This window comes from Mustela putorius, unplaced genomic scaffold, assembly GCF_011764305.1.
Source record: "Mustela putorius furo isolate JIRA1106 unplaced genomic scaffold, ASM1176430v1.1 tig00000166_pilon_pilon_pilon, whole genome shotgun sequence".
NCBI lineage: Eukaryota > Metazoa > Chordata > Mammalia > Carnivora > Mustelidae > Mustela > Mustela putorius.
In genome coordinates, this window is record NW_025421301.1 from 365,898 (window position 1) to 386,454 (window position 20,557).

Here is a 20,557-nt window from a genome sequence, read left to right on the forward strand (position 1 = left end):
AAATTAAAGCAAAAAAATTATAAACTTAATAGAAAAGTGCAATCCAAATCACAAAACATTAAATGGAATAAAAGCTATCAGAACAATTTGCAGTATCTAATCAATTTTAATTGTGTGTATTCTTTAACCTAGGAATTCCATATTTTCTGATAGAAATGCAAATAAGGGTCAAAGATAAATGGGTGTAGGAAAGGGTGTTTTTTTTGTACAAGGATTTTCCCTGTAGCGTTATTTGTAACTGTGAAAAGATCCAAATATTTATCAGGAAGAAATTGTATAAATTATGATACCATCTATGCAGAACAGTGCTGTAAGTTAATTAGACAGAATGAGATAGGTTTCCATGTTGATACATTTAAATTTATCTGGGACATTTTTTAATTTTAAAAAAGAAAAGCGGGGGTGCCTGGCTGGCTTAGTCAGTAGAGCATACAACCCTTGACCTTGGGGTCATGAGTTTGAGCTCCACATTGGGTGTAGAAATTAATTGGAAAGTCTTAAAAAAAAAAGAAAGAAAGAAAGAAAAGAAAAGCAGATTGTAAAAACCCTTTTTTAAACAAAAAAGGATCATTGTTTCATAAAATGTTGGGAGACAGCTATTGCTACAGATCGTCTAGGTGTATTCATGGATAAACATATGGACCAGAAAGTCACTGAGGCTAATTTCTTTGGGAGTTTTGGAGCATGGTGGTGCTGGGGAAACTTACTTTTTCTCTTTTGCTTAGATTCTTGTAATAGGATTTTATTATGTTTTTATTTTTAAAATCCAGCCGTAATAAGATAGTCATGAATCTTCTGCCCCAAATATCACCTAGAGTATATAGGAATATATAGTTTAAGGAAAGGTGAACAAAATTACATTCAGTTACTATGTATGAGAGACCAAAGTGATAAAAATATTAAAGATGTGGACAATATAATAAGATTGAATTTTTTTGTCCTCCTTCTTAAGAATTCATTCCTTTTTTTGAAGAATGAATATTCTTTTAAATATGTGGGTTTTTTGTTTTTAAACAATTCACATGGAGAAACCTTTAACAAAATCCTATATTCTCTAATTCCAGTACAGTAAAACTGGAAATTACAGACATATTAAAGCAAACCAGAAATTATTGTGTGTGTGGTTATCCCTGTTGCTTCTCCTTTTTTCTCTCCCCAGAGATAACTTTATGCTGTTAATGTTGGCATTTAAATATTTATATTCTATTTAGAGTCGAATAAACATGAGCGAAGTTACAGTGTTTATTTTTTTCTATAATGCTTTTTGATATAGGCAGAAGATACATTTCAGAAAGGTCAAGAAAAGGATAAAGACGATCCTGACTCAAAATCAGACATTAAGGGCGAGGATAATGCCATTGAGATGTCAGAAGACTTTGAAGGGAAAATGCATGATGGGGAGCTTGAAGAACAAGGTTTGCGATTACCTGTCCTTTCATTCTCGTTTGTAAGAAATATTTTATATAGGAAATTCCATGTTCCCAATAAGGAGCCTGTTATAATCTTCTGGAACAAGTTTATTACTCTCATAACTGCAGATGAAAACAGCAGTATATGCACGTTTCACCCCTGTGTCCACTGAGGCAGAAGTCTATGGTCAGTTTTGGAGATTCTTCTGAGTGAACTGAGACATTGACTGGTATTTTGGCTGCCTCATGTGCTCAATGCAGTTACTCCCCTTCAGGGAAGCCTGAAAGAGCAAGGAGAGATATCCCTAGTAGAGCTTGGCTCTCAGCTCAAAAGTAAATTGGTCAGGGTAGTATCTTAAAAAAAAACTTACCAAAATAGTAGACATTTGTTATAGGTGATTTGGAACAAGAGTACAGGTGTGAAATAGATAGCCCTTAGGCTTACCACCCAAACCACTTAATAAATTTTAGTTTATTTTTTTCCATATCTTGCATACACACACACACACACGCACGCACGCACCTATGAACATTCCCCTCTCATTACAAATTGTTTGAGAATGTGATTTCTTACGTGACATCATCACCTGTCATGTTTGTTCCATAATTGTTATTGCCCTAAATTTCTGTCTAGAGCTTAATTTGAGATATTCTCTGTTACTGTAAGCAAAGATCTTACAGAAATGAAAGTTGACTGTAGAGTAGAAAAGTACACATTTCCTAAGCGGAATAAGAATCTAATCTTTGACACAGCAGACACTGAGCAAAAACAATGGCAAGAAAATTCTGATTGAGTTAGCCACATGATGTTAAATGTTGGATAAAAGAGAATTGTATAGTGTGTTGGAGATGGGGAGGAACCTTGGAAATTCTATAGTTTAACTTTTTCATTTCACAGATAAGAAACCAAAACCCAGTGAAGTTACTGAGTCCCATAACGAATATTCCCTGCAGCACCAGAAGTAGATACCCTGACAGCTATCCCCCCACCCTTCTGTTTGCTAATATCACACATTACAGACTTCTTTTTTCCTTCAAATCATTTGTAAAACACAGTAGGACTACTTCAGCAGATCTAAAGACATCTGCCTGAACAGTGTAGAAACACAATCTCAGGTGGAGTATTTGCTGGGTAGTGGGTCCATGCCTCTTTGGCATACACAGACCTCTCAGTTTGGGGATTTGCTTCACTAAGCTCAGTGCCTTCCCTTTCAGAAGATGATGGGAAATCAGACAGTGAGGGCGGAGACCTGGATAAACAGATGGGTGATCTGAATGGCGAGGAAGCTGACAAACTAGATGAGCGGCTTTGGGGTGATGATGAGGAGGAGGAAGACGAGGAGGAAGAAGACAGTAAAACTGAAGAAACAGGACCAGGAATGGATGAGGTAATTAAAAGACTCCCCCCCCGTCCTCTAGTCCCCAGGTTGAGACGAGGCATCCTTCCCACCAGCTACCACTCCCTGTAACTTACTGCTCTTCCTTTTCTGTGTTTGTTTTGCTTCTTTCTTTCATCCCTTTTTTCTCGTTTTTTCCTCTTCCATCTTTCGTACTTGATTGTATTCAGAGCCGGAAGAACGGTCTAATGTGGGCCTTCCCATGTGTTACAGAAAGGAAGTTAAGAAGACTCAGTGCAAATGCGCTGATTCTACTGTTGACCACTGAACTTCTCCAACTGTTTGCTTAGGAGACATCCGGGGCTGGGTGGGACTCTACAGCAGCACAGGGTGGCCCACCACACTGTTTACACACTGGCCGTCAGTGCTGCCATCTGGGCCAAGTCAGACTGCTCTCGACTCATGAAGGGTGTTGGCCCATGAAGGACACTCTGTCAGCTAGATACTACCATGGGATTGGCCCAACAGGCAGAAATTTTACATGCCTAAGAGTTACTTTAGGTAGAATCAACCTATGTGAAAGCAGTTTCTTTTTTTTTTAAAGATTTTATTTATTTATTTGACAAAGAGAGATCACAAGTAGATGGAGAGGCAGGCAGAGAGAGAGAGAGAGAGAGGAGAAAGCAGGCTCCCTGCTGAGCAGAGAGCCGATGTGGGACTCAATCCCAGGACCCTGAGATCATGACCTGAGCCGAAGGCAGCGAGCGGCTTAACCCACTGAGCCACCCAGAAGCCCCATGAAAGCAGTTTCTTGATTGAGAATAATGATTCTGTGTTTTTTCTTCCTTTGACATTTAGGAAGATTGTGGACTTGTTGCCAAAGATGACAACTTGGATGCTGGGAAGTCAAACAGAGATAAAAACCAAGATAAGAAGGAAGAAAGGGAAGAATCAGAAGTTGCTGATGATGGACAAGGCCAGGACAAAATTAATGAACAAGTAGATGAGGTGATGAGATCATCTTCCCCTGATTCTGGGCCAGGGCTGTTAATACCACACAGCTCCTGGGGAGAGTCAAGACATTTTTTCCTCTTCATCAGCTGTTTTCCCATTGCTTCATAAAAGAACATGTAACAAAGTCAGCAGGACATAAACTATCTAACTAGTTTGGTTGCGAGTGAGGTGGTTTTCATGCTGTTTGGGCTTATGCTGGAGTTTGGCTAAACTCTGTGATTCTTTTCCATATATCTCCTCATTACCTTTAGTTTCCTTTATGAAATTAAGTAACACAGTATCTCTTATTGGTGGAGATCCTGCACAGAAAGTGGAGTTTGAAATTCCAGCATGAAAATTCTGGAAGCATTAGTAAAATTCTAAAGTGGGGGGGAAATTTTAGAGAAGAGCCTTTGTATTCTTTTAGCATAACTGCTTAGAGCTAATTATATGCAAATGCTCCTTTTTAAAAATGGGTTTGTTTGTTTGTTTGTTTGTTTCGTGTTCTCTTCATTGTCCACAGAGGGAATATGATGAGAATGAGGTAGACCCTTACCATGGCAATCAGGAGAAACTGCCAGAACCTGAAGCCTTGGACCTTCCAGATGACATGAACCTAGACAGTGAAGATAAGAATGGCAGTGAGGACACAGATCATGAAGAAGGAGGTGTGTCTTTCAAAACCTAAGAGACCAGTTGGAATTCACTGAAAATGAGCAGTAATCAATTTCTTCATGCCATATCATGGCCAGGTTATAAATCATGTCTGGTCAACTCAATTCCAGTTTGAGAAAATTGTTTACTTTGTCTCTGTAGTGTTTCTCACCTGAGTTAGGCTTAAAGGGTAAGCTGAGTAGAATTAACATAAACCAACAGGTTTTTGCCAGTAATGGCCTCTCCTGTTCTCTATTTTAGCAGTACGGTACCTGGGTGGTGCTTCCTCCCACAAAGCTTCGTTTCCCCACAGCCATCTCGATGCCCCGTCTCGTGGGTTGATGTGAACACTGCAGTCTGGGTATACGTAGGCCTCTTACGGAGTCTAGTTTTAGCTTTCTTAGGGAAATGATTGTTTCAGTATTGATTGCTATGCTTGTGTTGTGTATTTAGTTTGAAATATGAAGCCATTGTTAAGATGAATGAAATTGAATAATCAAGAGAAATCACATGGCGCTTGATAGTAATCTGTCACCCACTGTTCCGTTTGGGTGACTTCCCTAGGGAGAGCTCCCTGGTATTGGAAACATTGTAGAGAAAACACCCACTTGGGCGGGGTGCCCAACATGGGGCTCGATCCCAGGATCCTGGGATCATGACCCGAGCCATAGGCAGACACTTAACGAACCGAGCCACTCAGGTGCCCCTAGGAGTGTTCTTTTAATAAATAAAACTTTTCCAGATAGGATTTTTCCATTAAATATATGTTGTATTTTCTGTGTATGATAAAGAAGGATGTCTATCAATGTTTCCCAAGGATAATATCATTTCCTGTCTTTGGTCTAAAATATTCCTATATTGTTGTGCTGGCTTTTAGGATTTTTTAGGGGATTACTTGGAATTTTTTAGTGATATGCACCATCCAGACAGTTGCATATGCATTACAGTTTAGAGCAGGGGTGGGCATACTTTTTCTGTAAAGGTCAGATAAATACATCATAATTTATAGGCCATAAGCTACGACAGGGATTGCAAAAACTCCATTCTGCTTTTGTAGTAGTGTGAAAGCAGCCTAGGCAATACAGGGTGGGTGGGCTAAACATATATATAGGTAAGCAAATAGATGTGACTGTATTCCAGTAAAACTTTATTTACAGAGGCATGTCAGCCATATTTGGCCCTGGGGGCCATAGTGTCCCAATTCCTGGTTCAAGACTAATAACAGAACTTGTATAACTCGATCCCATGTTAAATCCCGTTGAATTCTGTGTTTCTACTTTTTATTGTATCTATCTAGAAGAAAATCCTTTGGAAATTGAAGAAAAGCCAATGGATACCGAAGAAATAGGTCATGAAGCTGAGGAAGTAAAGGAAGAGATCGAGGCTGACCACAGTGAAGGTCAGGGTCAACATGAGCCTGAGGAAGACCCCAGTGAAGAGGAGAAGCAAGAGGGGGAGGAAGAGATGGACACAGGAGCTGAAGACCAAGACAAAGATACTGCTGAACACCCTGAAGAAAACTCGGAGGATGGGCGGCAGTCTCTGGAGGATGAGGACAAGGAAGCCAATGAGGGCAGCGCAGAGGATGGCATTCCTGTGGATCAAGGTCTCCAGCCCCAGGTATTGTGGAGTGTCTGGTTTGTCTGACGTTAACATAGGGGGAGGAGGAGAGGTTAGTTACTTCGTTCCCATCAGACTCTTTTAGGATACTTCTCTAGCACCAGGTGGCGCTGCTGAGCAGCACTAAGTTTCTGTTCATCCCCTTTCTGCCTGACACCCTCCCTGCAAGCCGGGCACCTGCTTATTACAGGACCCTCCCGCCACCTCCGCCCACCCCGCTGCCTTATATTCTTCCCTCAGAGCATTTTAATGTGGTGTTTGCTTACCCTGCAGGAAGAAGAAGAAGGCGGGGAGAACTCTGACCCAGACGAGCAGTTGCCAGAGGCCACGGAGAGGAAGGAGCATGACTCCTGCGGGCAGACTGGGTTGGAGAGTGTGCAGAGCGCACAGGCTGTCGAGCTGGCTGGGGCCGCGCCTGAGAAGGAGCAGGGAAAGGAGGTGATAGTCCCTCGCTGCCTCCGCCAGCTGTCTCTGGGAGGGTCTCTTTTCCCTGGGTGAAATCTCCATCTAGTTAGCAGGCGGCATCTAAAAAGATCTTCCATTCTTCCATTCCCTGGGAAAGTGATCAGATACCTACTTGTATTTGCCTCTCAGAACAAACCCTGGAATGTTGGCTCTACGCTGTACTTAAGTATTGTGCTTAAAGAGAAGAAGCTGTTAGACTGGTAGTTCTTCATGGGAGAATCAGGTTCCTGTTAATTTTCAGAAAGCTCCCAAGTAAAGATAGGTTGAATTTAGACTTGTAGAGCCAGTACTATGCTTCTGTTAGTAGTTCCCTTTTCCTTGCTGCCCTCCAGGTTCTAAAGGTTTTTTTCGCTGTTGTTTTTAAAGAGAGGGCCAGAGAGTGAGAGAATGAGCATGGGGGAGGGATAGAGGGGGAGAGAATCTTTTTTTTTTTTTTTTTTTGTATTTTATTTACTTATTTATTTATTTGTCAGAGCACAAGCAGGGGAAGTGGCAAACAGAGGGAGAAGCAGGCTCCCCGCTGAGCAGGGGCCTTATGGAGGACTCAATCTCAGGATGCTGGGATCACGACTTGAGCCAAAGGCAGATGCTCAACTGACTAATCCAGTGCAGTAACCAGGTGCTCATACCGCATCTTCCACCCTCATTCTCTTGTGGCTTGCATTTCCTAGGAACACGGGAGTGGAGCTGCGGACGCAAACCAGGCAGAAGGCCATGAATCCAACTTCATTGCCCGGCTGGCTTCCCAGAAACAGACCAAGAAAAACACACAGGTCTCTCTCCCTCTTCAAGCTGTGTGGTTTTAAAAAAGCCAGGCTCCGAAGCTTTGCTGTCTCCCCCAATGTGATGGTGGCCACAGCAAGCAGATCAGGACCCTGGGCTTCTTCCCTGTGGGGGAGTGTACACACACACACGCACACACACGCACACACCCCTCTCCTCCCTATTCCTGCTATGCAGCCTAAGAGCCACGTGTTGGCTGCTGTTGCCCAGTACTAGCCAGTCTTTTTTCCATTGTCCTTACTCTCTTGTGTTTTAAAAATAAGGTTTTTAAATTTTTTATTTATTTATTGCAAGCACAATTGTGAGTAGGGGGAGCAGCAGAGGGAGAGAAAATCCCTAGTGGACTCTATGCCCAGCACAGAGCATGACACAGAGGCTCTATCTCATGACCCATGAGATCATGACCTGAACCAAAAATCAAGAGTCAGATGCTCAACCAACTGAGCCACCCAGGTGCCCCTAAAAATTAGGGTTTTTTTGAGTGAGGTATAATTCATGAACATGAAATGAAGTTCCTATATAAAAAAGCAGTCCCCTAAAAAGCTTCCATCTTATTCCTGTCCTCAAGCCACTTAAGAGAAGGTTGGTGCTACTAGTTTTGTCTTGTTTTACATGTATTTTTGCATATGTAGTTTATGTATGGATGTGTGTTTCTTCCTTGCCTTTCAGAAATAAAGTATATCATACTTTATTTGTGTATTTGTGTATAGAGATCTGCCCATTCTTTTTTTAATAGCTGCACTGAATTCTGTTTCTCTGTGGTTGTACCTCATTTAGTAAACCTGCCCCCTGTGGATGGACGTTAGTCATTTTGCCATTATAGACAAAGCTCTAATGAATTTCCACCTATTTCCCACAGAGTTTCAAGAGGAAACCTGGACAGGCCGACAACGAGCGCTCTGTAGGTGATCACAGTGAGCATGTCCATAAGCGACTTAGGACTGTGAATATGGAGAGCCACAGTGAGCAGGGGCCAGCCCAGCCCCAGGCCCAGCTGGAGGACGCAGATGCATTTGAGCACATTAAAGACGGCAGTGACCCTTACGATGCACAGACGTACGGTATGGTTCAGGGAAGGCTTCTGCTTGCTCACTCAGCTCTCTGTGAGAGTTTCAGCTATTATGACCATATGCCCAGCAGATAAAGAAACTCATCTTAGGAATGGATAATGGCTTTTTTGGAACTATTTTCTCTCTAAGAAGAATTATGCAGGAATGCAATTTGGTTTTGGTATAAAAAGGTATCTGTGGCCAAGTAAAAGTGTTCAGGGTTTTGGGGTCTGGTGTAAGTCTTACATATCCTTGCTAACAATTTGCCACATCCAAACCTAGTGCTAATCTCGGGGTTTCTGAGTATTGGGCATTCCTTCATAGTCACTGTGAGGTCACTCCCTGCAATGGCAAGAGCTGTGAACTAGAAATGTTTGTGTTCTCTTAAGTGAAAAGAGAAAAACTTCACGTACAAAGAGGAGTGGTCAGTCATTACCCAGTCTCTCTTTCTGTTCTCTTGGTGACTTTTTAATATTTTATTCCCAACATGTAAACTGGTGTCAATATATCTATGTTATATCTATGAGCATTGTTTCATATATATATATATATTGATATATTGGTGTTAATATATCTTGTTATATCTATGAGCATTGTTTCAGAGATGATTGTTCTATCATGAATTATTTTCTCCCTGTCTTCACTTTTTAGAAAAACAAAACAGTAATAATAATTGCTACCATGAATTGAGCTCTTGCTTTGTACCAAATACAATTCCAACTATTTGCTAAATGATCATGAAATTTTTCCAATAATCTTATGAGTTACAATATTTCCATCTTATAGATGAGCATACTGAGGCCAAACAAGTTTAAGAACTTGTCCAGGATCACAGAGCTCATCCTCAACATTGGTTTTTCTGTATCCTCTGTTACACTCTTAATCATTATAGGATCTTCACTCATAACTTGGTAATGTAGGATAATTCTGTTACCTGCTCTGAGTCAGGTGTCCAGCCTGTTTCTTCTGCTTCAGTTTCTTGTAAGAGCAGTAAAAACCTAGCTAAGCGTCTTCTTTTTGTGGTAGAGAATAGGCAGTTACATCAGTAGGTCAGGAGGGCATCCAAGGCACAGAGAAGCCAACCACTGTGTTCATGCCTCATAGCTGGTCAGCGGAGAACCAGCAGGAATAAGGTCTTGGGAGCTTAAAATGACAAACTATACCCACTCTTGATTACTTTGTTCTGCAAAGACCTAGGCTTTCTATGTGTTTGTGTGTGTTACTGGCAGATGTGGCCAGCAAGGAGCAGCAACAGTCTGCAAAAGATTCCAGGGGGGACCAGGAAGAGGAGATAGAGGATACCTTCGTGGACACGGAGGAGGAGGAGCTCCGCGCAGCAGATGTGGAGCAGCTGAAGCCAGAGGAGGTTAAGTCAGGGACCACGGCGAGCCCTGGTGAGTACTACAGTGAAGAAATCCCTCCTAAGCTGACTTAGAAAAGTCACTTCTTATGTAGTGTGGCCTGATCTGGTTTGTTCTTTTGCCATCCAAACCCATGGCATAGGTGTTCATTTGCCTATGATAATTCCACTGTAGTTCACTTGGGAGTCAAAAGGTGGAGGAGTGGCGTTGGAGACACTGTCCTTCAAGGAGACCTCAGAAGCCTGAGATTCCGGCAAAAGGCCATCAGTCTTCTTTGAATATGCAGAAAACAAAATAGTACACTTACTTCTTTATAACCAGAAGATACACTCTTGATTATTAGAGAAGGGTTTTCAATTATGTGAAAATATGGAATATATTAGCATAAAATGCAATAAAAATATTTAAAGAAGAAGAAGGGGGAAAATGCATGAGAAAAAATAATGAAACGTCTTACATACAGTTCCATTTCACCGTTGACCAAGTGCTATTACTAGGCAATTTATTTAAAAATAAATAAATAAAGGACATGCTTTTAACACCTTAAAAAAACAACTTTACCAGCAGTGGAATAAAAGCAAATTCAAAAGAACTTGCCCAATTCAAAAGCCCTTTTTCCTGCTTTATTCTTCTTCTCTTAGGTTTTAGAATTGTCGACTGCCCAGCCATTATATGGCGGTGGGAATGGCATAGCTCTGATGAAAATTAAGAATCCAGACTTTGCCTCTTCCTCTCGTTATAGGTTGAGGCAAATTATTCATATTTTCCTTGCCTCAGTGTTCTCATTTATAGAATGGAACTATGACTTTATTTTAGTTTTTGTTTTTATCAAAGTTCTATATGCATGTACTTTAAAGAATCACATGGTCCTACAATCGGGGTAAATGGGAATCTCCCTATTTCCCTTTATTGCAGAACAGCTGCCTTCAACGTCGCGGTGGGGAGGAGGGGAGGTTAGGGGAGTCAGAATTGGAAGTGACTGACCCAAAGAGAAGCAACATGTGGAACCCGTATGTAGAAATTTGGAGCATAGTGAAGGAGTAAGGTTTGAGTAATTGTTAGGATAGGCAGGCAATTGTGAAGGCTCATCTCCGTGTAGTTTTATGGTAAGTACAACTCTGCCCTTGTGTACAAATAGGTTTTGATGAGATGGAGGTGGAGACCCAAGCTGTTAAAACGGAAGACCAAGATCCCAGGACCGACCTATCCCATGAGGAGACGGAGAAGGAGAAAGCAGAGAGAAGCCGAGATTCGACCATTCACACAGCCCATCAGTTCCTCATGGACACAGTTTTTCAGGTATGAAAATTTTCACAAATTACTGCTTTAACAAGTTAATAAAATGTAGTTATAAACTGCTTTTAAATTTTTGTTTTTAGAACTTCATGATATATCTGGTTGTTTAGAGGTATCTTCCCTTATCAAAGTCTTTAGGAAAACTGTCAGTATGACCTGTTTTCTCTAAACAGGTAACACTGTTCCAGCAGTTCATCCCAGGGTCGTAGTGGGTGGTCTGTCCTGACCTGACCGTGATGGTGGTCTTGTCCTCCAGCCTCAGGCTCTCAGATTTACTCTTCTCATGTCCAGCATCCTTGTGTGAGAAGCCTGTAGGGACAGTTCACAGTTTATGCTGATGGAAGGAGCAAGGATCTTTGGCTTAATGCCTGCATTTTAAGAAGAACAGACTTAATGGCGCTTTCCCTAATCGTTTGACTTAATAGAGTCTGGTTAATCAAAGAACATTTTGATATTAATACCTTTGTGGGTTTTTTATTTTGATTTTGCTGGATGGATTTCTTCTAAATGGTAAATTTCCTTTTATCTTATGTCTACAAAATGGGAAGCAGTTGTCTGGCATCTTCGGATTGTGCCATTAAATTGCTTAAGCTTTGTGTCTCAGGGGTATGTATTTGTAATTCATACTGCTCAGAAGAAGGCAGCCAGTGGTAATGAGTTGGTGATTTCAACCTAGTCTGCCTCTTATCTGTGGCTTTTTCTCCTTAGCCCTTTTTAAAAGACATCAGTGAGCTAAGACAGGAGCTGGAGAGACAGCTGGAAATGTGGCAGCCGCAAGAATCTGAAAACCCAGAAGAAGTAAGTCACTGGTTTTTTCACAAGATAATCTTGTTTATTTCTGTTTGTTTTGTTTATTTGTTTTGTTTAAAGATATAGCAAGCTTAACAGGTTCTTAGCACCAGTTACCTTTGTACAAGGGACTGAGTGTATGGAGCCTACATCCATCCACTGCTTTCTGCCTACTTTCCCACTCAGCATGTAGCTTAATTAAAACAGAAAAGCTGATGTATTTATTTCCTTGAGTTCCTGTTGCTCACTCTATAATGGATAGAACAGATAGGACAGTGATTGAAAAATGGCACAAAATAGGTCTTCCTCAGAGTAGGCCACCTGAACTATTGCTGGCTGACCTAATATGCCAGCACAGATTAACCAGAAGCTTCATTTTTAATTAGAACTCCATTAAGGACTTTGCATCCTCAATTTACTGTCTATATACATGCAAGTCCCTGCTGTCATCATTCCTACTGCAGACCTGTATGCGGGCTCTGCCATAGTTGGAGCGTCGTGTCTAGGGTAGAAGCACACTGTTGAGAGATTTGCACTCATCACTCTTGCTTTTGAAACATAACCCTGAGAGCCACGGTTCCGAGGCTGGATCTGCTGCCACCATCATTACCCGTCCACAGTGCCCCACTCACACGAAGTGCCTTTGTAGATGGTGAGAGTAAACTGTTGAGATGGCTGTAAATTCCATTATTTTCTGCCTTTTTCATCCTTTCTCATTTGGAACCAAGGGTTGTGGTTTCAGTGGAAGAGGGGACGTTTTTAAGGACGGGAACTAGCTGGCGGCTTGCTAAGAGCAGCTCCCAAGTTAGCTTCTGTTGATGAGGTTCATGCAGGTCATTTTCTGCCGCTCTGCCTCAAGCCTCGTCTTGCCCTCATGACTTTGGCTGGCTCCGATGTTCTCTGGATAACTTACTCGTTGTTGTCACAGGAGAAGGCTGCCGCTGAGATGTGGCAGAGTTACTCGGCCTTAACTGCGCCGCTTTCGCAACAGTTGTGTGAGCAGCTTCGTCTCATATTAGAGCCGACCCAGGCAGCCAAGCTCAAGTAAGTCTTCAACCCTGGCCTCACTCACAGTGCCCTGAAAGGATGGCAGTGTCAACCTTTCTATTGAGCTCAACCCCTAGTCACTTAAAGTGCTGGCTTACGATGGCTGTTTGTGCTGCCCAGGCACCGGTATGTCATTGTGTACCCTGTTTCATATTATCGCTAAACACTGAAGTGTCTTTGAAGTTCGGTTGGAATGCAGTTCCTTTGATCCATTAACATCTGATGGGAAAATTGGCTGAGCCTTTGGGTGGCTATATGGGCTCGCTGCATGTGTCACTCACCTGGATCTTTTCAAAGATTTTTCCAAACTCAGTTTCTGAACAGAAAAGAGTCCAAGACTTAATAAGTACAAACATATTTTTCTAATTTTTAAAATGTGTCTTAGCTTTCCTGAAAGAACCTAATTACTATTAACCTACATACCCAGTTTTCCTGGCTGCCCTCAGCTCTCAATGGACAAGGTTATGGTTATTTGGTATTATTGGTTATAAAGTATTACAGTGTAATTGTATTTTTTTAAAAAAAGTTATCAGAGGATGAGCAGCTGCTAACCAATCTTGGTCCCATTTGGGTAAATTTAATAGAGGAGACTATCGAACCGGGAAGCGGCTGAACATGCGGAAGGTCATTCCATACATCGCTAGTCAGTTTCGGAAAGACAAGATTTGGCTTCGAAGGACCAAACCCAGTAAACGCCAGTATCAGATTTGTTTGGCCATTGATGACTCTTCTAGCATGGTAGACAACCATACCAAACAGGTAAGGAACCCCAGAGCTGGTTTAATGAGTAATTGACAGCAAGCCATGCTCCCTGGCCACCCAGAAGTTTTAAATATGTCTGGCCGAAAGCACTTTGAAAATACCAATTACCTATCTGAGAACTTGGTACCGTGCTTGAGAAGACCTAAAATTTTTAAAAGAAGTCAAAAGGGCGGTTTCAGAATGTCTCAAATAATTTGGTCCCTTACTGTTGGAGGCCTCTTAAGTTGTGTTGTTTTTAACCTTGCTGTGTTCCTGTCTAGCTCCAGAAGAATAATTCTGACCATGTTTATTTTCCACAAAATGCAGTGTACTATTAAACTATTTTTTATGACCTTGCACAACATAATATCTGAATATCATTTTTAAAGAGTTCAGCGTACATCTCTTTAAGTCTGAAATTATCTGGAGTTAGTGCTCTGTTAGTATTCATAAGATTTAAGACCCTGAATGGAATTGCTTAGGCTACCACCGTATGGCCACTGAAAAGGGGTGTTTTTTGCAGTGATGCTATTACCTAGTGTGAACCAGTGAGCAACCTACATCTCTAGCAACCTACGCTCTGTAGAGAAAGAGTGTGACCTGTGAACCCAGGTTAGGTCCAAGTTCCTCACTTTTTACCTCATGACATTTGATTAGTTTATTTCCTTCTTATGTGTCAGTTTCATCTTATGAAAAATGAGAATTGTAACAGAACCTCATACAGAGTTGTGAAAAATAAATGAAATATGTACTTAGCACTTGATATGTTTGACTAAGTGTTAGTTGCTACAAGTATCAATAGAGATTACTTCTTATGTAGTTCCCCCACCCTGGGGAAATTGCTAAAAATTTTATGGACCTAACCTCTTAGGACCACATTTATTAGATGATGTCTAGAGCAGACCTTCACTACTAGCGTAATGGATTCTGGGTTTAGGATTTGTGCTATTAGCCCCAGTCTGTGGCCACTTGGCCTTAACAGTGGCCTCTGGGTTGATCGTGAATAGCCATGTTGATGTTCCCTGTGGGCCAGACAAAAATACTATTTTCTGTGGGACTCTTGGGATAAAAAAGGTTGAGAGGCACCAGAAGATATTCTGATTCTGTCAACCTAAGCTTAACTCTCTATTTCATAGCTGGCATTTGAATCTTTGGCTGTGATTGGAAACGCTCTAACCCTCCTAGAAGTGGGTCAGATTGCCGTGTGCAGGTAAGTGTGCCTTCTAATCCCAGTGGGAAAATCAACCTCCTTTTGTTATGTTGGTCATTCCAAAAGATAATTCCCATTGTATTTGGCTTTTCTCTCTGTAGTTTTGGAGAGTCTGTAAAGCTGTTACATCCATTCCATGAACAGTTCAGTGATTCTTCAGGGTCCCAGATTCTGCGACTCTGCAAATTCCAACAAAAGAAAACCAAGATTGCTCAGGTATGCTGACGACATCAGTGTCCTCTGCACAGGCATTCTTAAGTGTGGGAAGAGACGTAATTTTTATTTTTTAGTTAAAAAAATTTTTTTTAAGGTTTTATTCATTTCTGTGAGAATGATAGCACAAGTTGGGGGAATGGGGAGAGGGAGAGGGAGAAGCAGATTTCCCGCTGAGCAGAGAGCCTAATTCAGGACTCGGTGGGAGGACCTGGAGATCATGACTTAAGCCGAAGACATATGCTTAACTGACTGACTGAGCCACCCAGGTGCCTTAGAGACATAATTCTTAGCACTATCTCCTCCCCAGTATGATTTTAGAACAGGTAAAATCTCCAGTGGAGAACAGTTCTAAACGTCAGCCTAAGCACCACTGGAATAGAAACTTCCTTGGCAACCTATTAGCAAACAGGTGTGACTTCTTTTTCTCAGTTACTCAAAGATTGACATTGTGTCACTAATTTTTTTGGCTCCCTAGTTTTTGAGAGGTTTAGAACTTTGGCAAAAATAAACCATCTTCCCATGCCCTTAATTGGGCCAATTTCTCTCTCCTATTTAATTTAGCCTAAAGAAAAAAAGATATAAAAAATAGCCAATGACTTACTCAGTTCAAAACACAGCATAGGATGATAATTCTGTCCTCTCCATGTCTGCCCTGATTTAGCCTACTTTCTTTATGTTGCACTAGACATTAGTTATTTTCTTCTGAAAGGAGACAGCTGTTTCAGTAGTGATGACTTATCTTTACCCCTCAGGGGAAGTATCTTTTCCTCAGGGGTGTGTTATAGAACACTAGTGGTGTGTATGCCAGAGATGCAGGTCTGTGCTGAGAGCTCTGGAACCCAAGGATAGATGCCAGCAGTGCAAGGATCGTCTGTTCCTAGTACAGGTGGCTGGAAGGGGCCTTGTCATTGCCTCTAGATCTGAAAGGTTACTTGATCATAACTTAAGAGTTAGGAGGAATTTCAGTCTCGGTGACAATGGGAAGAGAGTTTCAGTGGTTTAATAACAGCCCATCTCTGGTTCTGCTTTAGTTTCTCGAGGCCGTAGCCAGCATGTTTGCAGCTGCTCAGCAGCCCTCACAGAACGCCGGTCCAGGTGAGCTGCGATTCTTCGTCTTTACCAACACAGTGCCTTTCTTTTGCGTGTATTCACAAGCTGCTTGCTCCCTCGCCCTGTACCCATGACCATCTCTTAAAGTGTATGCTCTCAAGGAGAAGGTAAGCAGGAGCTGGAGAGGTGTGAGGCATTCATGTAATTTTGTACTCAACCATTTATCCATCCAGAAATTTTTATTGAACCCCCTACCCAAGAGGCTTATAACCAATGGAGGAATAGATATGAATTAATTATAGTTGACCCTTGAACAATGTGGGAGGCGCCAGTTAGGAGCACCAACCCCCTGCACAGTGGAAAACCCATATATAACTTTTGACCCCTCAAAAACTTAGCTACTAAGAGCCTACTGTTGACCAGAAGCCTTTATTGATAACATACAAAGTTAATTAGCAATTGTGCATATTATATGTATTTTATACTGTAGTTTTTGTAAAGATTTTATTTATCCATTTGAGAGAGAGTGAGCGAAGAGTGGGGAGGAGCAGAGGGAGAGAGAGAAGCAGACTCTCTGCTGAGCAGGAAGCCCAGTGCGGGGCTCGATCCCAGGACTGGGAAATCATGACCTGAGCTAAAGGCAGGTGCTTAGCCGACTGAGCCACCCAGCCGCCCTAATACTGTATTCTTACGATAAAGTAAGCTAGAGAAAAATGTTAAGGAAATCATAGGGAAGAGAAAATATATATGTAGTACCTACCGTAAGATACCTGCATGTAAGTGGGCCTACCCTCACAGTACAGACCTGTGGTGTTCAAGGGTTAACTGTTCTTCGTTGTGAACTGGTATATATATATACTTAGTAGAGTTCAGAGTTTTGAAGGTGGAGCAAGGCGTATGGAATTTAGTATAAAGAACATTCTGTAATATTTTACTGACAGAAGCAGAGGAGGACATAATGCAGAAACCAGCTAATCCAGCAGTGATTGTCTTAGGGCTTGGAATACCCCAATTCTTCTTCAGCTTGTTCTGAAATCTCTCAGTCGTGATTATATCGTGGAGAACCTTCTCGTGTAAAGCAAGTCTCTAACACCTCTCGACACCTTCTGAACGTCCTTGACAGAGAAAGACTGCCTGCTCTCAAGCATTATTGTCTTTCATTGGAAACAGCTTTTTCTTTCTTTTTTTTTTTTTTTTAAGATTTTATTTATTTGAGAGAGAACACAAGCAGGGGAAGGAGCAGAGGGAGGGGCGGGGAAGCAGACTTCATTCTGAGTAGGGAGCCTGATTCGGGGCTTGATCACAGGACACCAGGGTCATGACTTGAGCCGAAGGCAGATGCTTAATTGACTGAGTCACCCAGGCTCCCCAAAGAGTTAAAATTTTTTTAAATTTTATTCGTGATTTATTTTAATGGCCCCCACCATTTAAGTTTTCATTTAAATGGGTCAAGAAGAGAAAAATATACAAATTAGTTACAAGAAATTTGAAAGACCATTTCCAGGTTCCTGATTTGGGCACTTTCATCTACTGGCCTACTCAGTACTTTGGAGGTGTTGCAAGAGGCAGAGGGAGAGAGCGTCTTAAGCAGGCTCCACATCAAGCACAGAGCCAAACATGGGGCTCAGTCTCACGAATCCCAGATGATAATCTTAGCTGAAGAGTTGGATGCCTCATCGACTGAGCCTCTCAGGCACCCCTACTTTATAACCATAAATATGTTTTAATTCTCCTATGTTGCTATACAATGAAATAGACATAATGTGACAGAGACATTGTTTTATTGGCTGAAGCTGCATAGGTCTTTTGCAGCCTTATGTCTGACTGGGGCATCTGAAGTAATGTCCCTTTTGCCTATGTCCAGGATTCATCAGTTTCAGACATCTGTTTGGTTAATAGTACAGAGAAAGCCTACACTAGCATGTCTTCAAGTCTGTTTGGGTTGTTAAAAGTGCGATTTTTGTTTTGTTCCCTTTTTCCTTTCCTGCTATGTTCTACTCTAGAAACTGCACAGCTCCTCCTGGTGGTCTCTGATGGACGTGGCCTTTTCCTCGAAGGCAAGGACAGAGTCTTAGCGGCAGTCCAGGCTGCCCGGAATGCTAACATCTTTGTCATTTTTGTTGTACTGGACAATCCCAGTTCCCGGGTGAGTGACCACTAAAAGTTGCTTTATCTGGGGACAAAGTGGGGATTCCCTTCAACCTGTTCTATCTGAAATCTGTCATAGCTCCTACTGATGTTCTGTCATATGATATTAGTTTTTTGTGAATAACCCAGTGAGGGCGGGGGTCATTATTCCCACTTCCAGTGAAGGCCAGAAACACAGACTATAGGTAACGAGTAGGAAAACCAGAATTCAGACAGATTCCAGAGACCACCCTCCTAACCACTTGCTATGCCAACTCCTGCTCTTGTGTCATCTTTGCCCTCCGCAGAGTGTCCTTGCAGGCAGCCTTGCAGCCTTGATAACGTGCTTGCCCACTTGAAACTGTAGACCGGCCCATTCCTGTTCCTTGGATCCCAGCAGTGCCCTTCTCAGAGCAGGATGCAGCGGGGCTCAGTGAAAGATGATCACAGGGCAGTTCTGTTCCAGGGACAGCACTGTCTCTGCAAGCCACATTAGGGCCAGGATAACAAGTGGGAAGACTTACCGTGAATCACTCCAAATAGTAAATGAGATAATACCCTTATAGGAAAGTGGGATTTTCTTTTCTGCCCTTTACCCTCCCTTTCAGTGTTACGTCTCCTGGAAAAGGTGCGCAGAAAGGGATCTGCCTCCTCAATAGTTCTAAAAGTTGTTTCTTAATAATCAAACTTAATTTTTTTTTAAAAAGTAAAAAATAAAAATAAAAAGCTAGGCAATAAAAGCTTTAGCAGACTTGATATAGGAGACCTAAAGATCGTTAGTGAAAGAGATCAGGGAAGAACTAGTTAAGGATATTAATTTCAAAATGTTTTCTGTTGACAGGATTCTATCTTGGACATTAAAGTGCCAATATTTAAAGGACCCGGAGAGATGCCCGAAATCCGATCCTACATGGAAGAGTTCCCATTCCCCTTCTACATCATTCTTCGTGATGTGAATGCGCTCCCTGAGACGCTCAGCGATGCTCTGAGGCAGTGGTTTGAGTTGGTGGCAGCCTCCGACCACCCATAGAGAAGGAACACAGTCTCAAATGAGACTAAACCATGGTCAGACTGTGGCGCCTTTGGCCAGGTGCTCCCTCTTTTGGACAAGTGCTTCTGAACTCGCAGCTCTAAAATACGCTTTTTATCTTAAATCTGTCTGATTTATAAAAATTCACCTAATAATGACAAAGTTTGAGTACAATCTACATTTTGTTTTACACTGTGCTTTCTGAGCTAGAGAGAGCCTGGGCCATCTGCATTGCCTGGGCTCCAGCTGTCACAGTGAAGGAACTTCAGTGGTTGTGTCTGGTCTTGGAAGGCCCAGCCTAAGAGGAGGCCTGGGCCCAGCTACTTTTGCTCCTCACAGGACCCCTGAACACCTACCTGGAGAAGCTGCTAGGAGAATGGGACGATTCCAGTCCTTTGGACAAAGGACTAAAGGCAGCTGCCCTTTTGACCCTGCTCTAAGGTTCCACCTTCAAGCCCACAGTGTGTATTATTGTGCTGCCAAAAGACACTGAACGGCCCCTTTCTAGAGTCCTGAGGGTGTGTGTTTTCTCACTGCGTTTCATGTGACAGGAACTGCCTTCTCTTTGAGGGTAGGAACGTTGGGGTATATGTGTTCTTCCTGGATGGTATAAAAATGAAGTGGCTTTTCTGTTGTCCTTCACGTTTGCTGCTTCGGGAGACTATGCAATGATGGAAAGCTGATTGTCCCTTAGGTATCTCATTCTCTCTGTGCCACAGTCCCTGTTATTGTATTTATTTCTTTATTTTATTTTTTCCGTAGCAATTAAGGGGAAGAATCATTCCTCCACGGCTTTTAAACTGGACTGAGCCAGCCCCATTCTGGAAAAGAAATGCTGTATTTAGAAAAACTAAGCAGCTACATTTCTTTTCCCCAGTCATAATACATCAATGGTTTTTAGACGGTTTTTACTTGGTCAGAAAGCACTTGCTTGAATACTTGAAATTATGTGCTGTGTTCTATTTAAGTTGTTGGAATGTTCTTTTGTAGACAACATGCCCTGATATAATTGTTTATCTCCACATTTGTTTTCAAGTTACACTGTGAAGTTTACCACACTTTGAGGTGGTCATCAAAGACAAATTGCTTGTTGTTTAACCAAGTGTCCTAAAGCATGTACCTGAGGTTATATCATTTTTTATTCTAAAAAGCTATGCAGCTTATATTCTGAAGATTATTAAATATATACCACTGTTGATATAACTTGTGACCCTTCTGAATGGGAACATGACAGGTGTGTAAAAGACACGCTAGGGGACGATCTTGCCTGCTCCATCAGTCGGCTGTCCCTGGCTTACACTGGGCTGCCCTGGCCTGCACAAGGTCCATGGCTTACTGCCACAAGAGTCTCTCATTTGTGTCTCATGTCCACAGTGGCTG

The 20,557-nt window shown here is 42.0% G+C and overlaps 1 protein-coding gene across 2 annotated transcripts in view; it reads left to right on the forward strand.

Moving 5' to 3' along the window:
• The window catches only part of MDN1 (midasin AAA ATPase 1), a 167,726-nt gene extending 147,346 nt beyond the window's left edge, over positions 1-20,380 (forward strand). Inside the window, exons 85-102 of one of the 2 annotated variants that reach the window (XM_045075838.1) lie at positions 1,274-1,415; positions 2,625-2,797; positions 3,605-3,754; positions 4,263-4,407; positions 5,691-6,013; positions 6,287-6,451; positions 7,150-7,251; positions 8,121-8,322; positions 9,540-9,704; positions 10,810-10,970; positions 11,676-11,765; positions 12,685-12,800; positions 13,388-13,562; positions 14,681-14,754; positions 14,856-14,970; positions 16,002-16,065; positions 18,024-18,166; positions 18,989-20,380. In XM_045075838.1, the coding sequence (XP_044931773.1) occupies positions 1,274-1,415; positions 2,625-2,797; positions 3,605-3,754; positions 4,263-4,407; positions 5,691-6,013; positions 6,287-6,451; positions 7,150-7,251; positions 8,121-8,322; positions 9,540-9,704; positions 10,810-10,970; positions 11,676-11,765; positions 12,685-12,800; positions 13,388-13,562; positions 14,681-14,754; positions 14,856-14,970; positions 16,002-16,065; positions 18,024-18,166; positions 18,989-19,177 (2,694 nt within the window). In that variant the 3' untranslated portion in view covers positions 19,178-20,380. The remainder of the gene's footprint in view (positions 1-1,273; positions 1,416-2,624; positions 2,798-3,604; positions 3,755-4,262; positions 4,408-5,690; positions 6,014-6,286; positions 6,452-7,149; positions 7,252-8,120; positions 8,323-9,539; positions 9,705-10,809; positions 10,971-11,675; positions 11,766-12,684; positions 12,801-13,387; positions 13,563-14,680; positions 14,755-14,855; positions 14,971-16,001; positions 16,066-18,023; positions 18,167-18,988) is intronic. The other variant, XM_045075839.1, reaches the window with a different exon arrangement.
• The last annotated feature ends 177 nt before the right edge of the window (positions 20,381-20,557 follow it).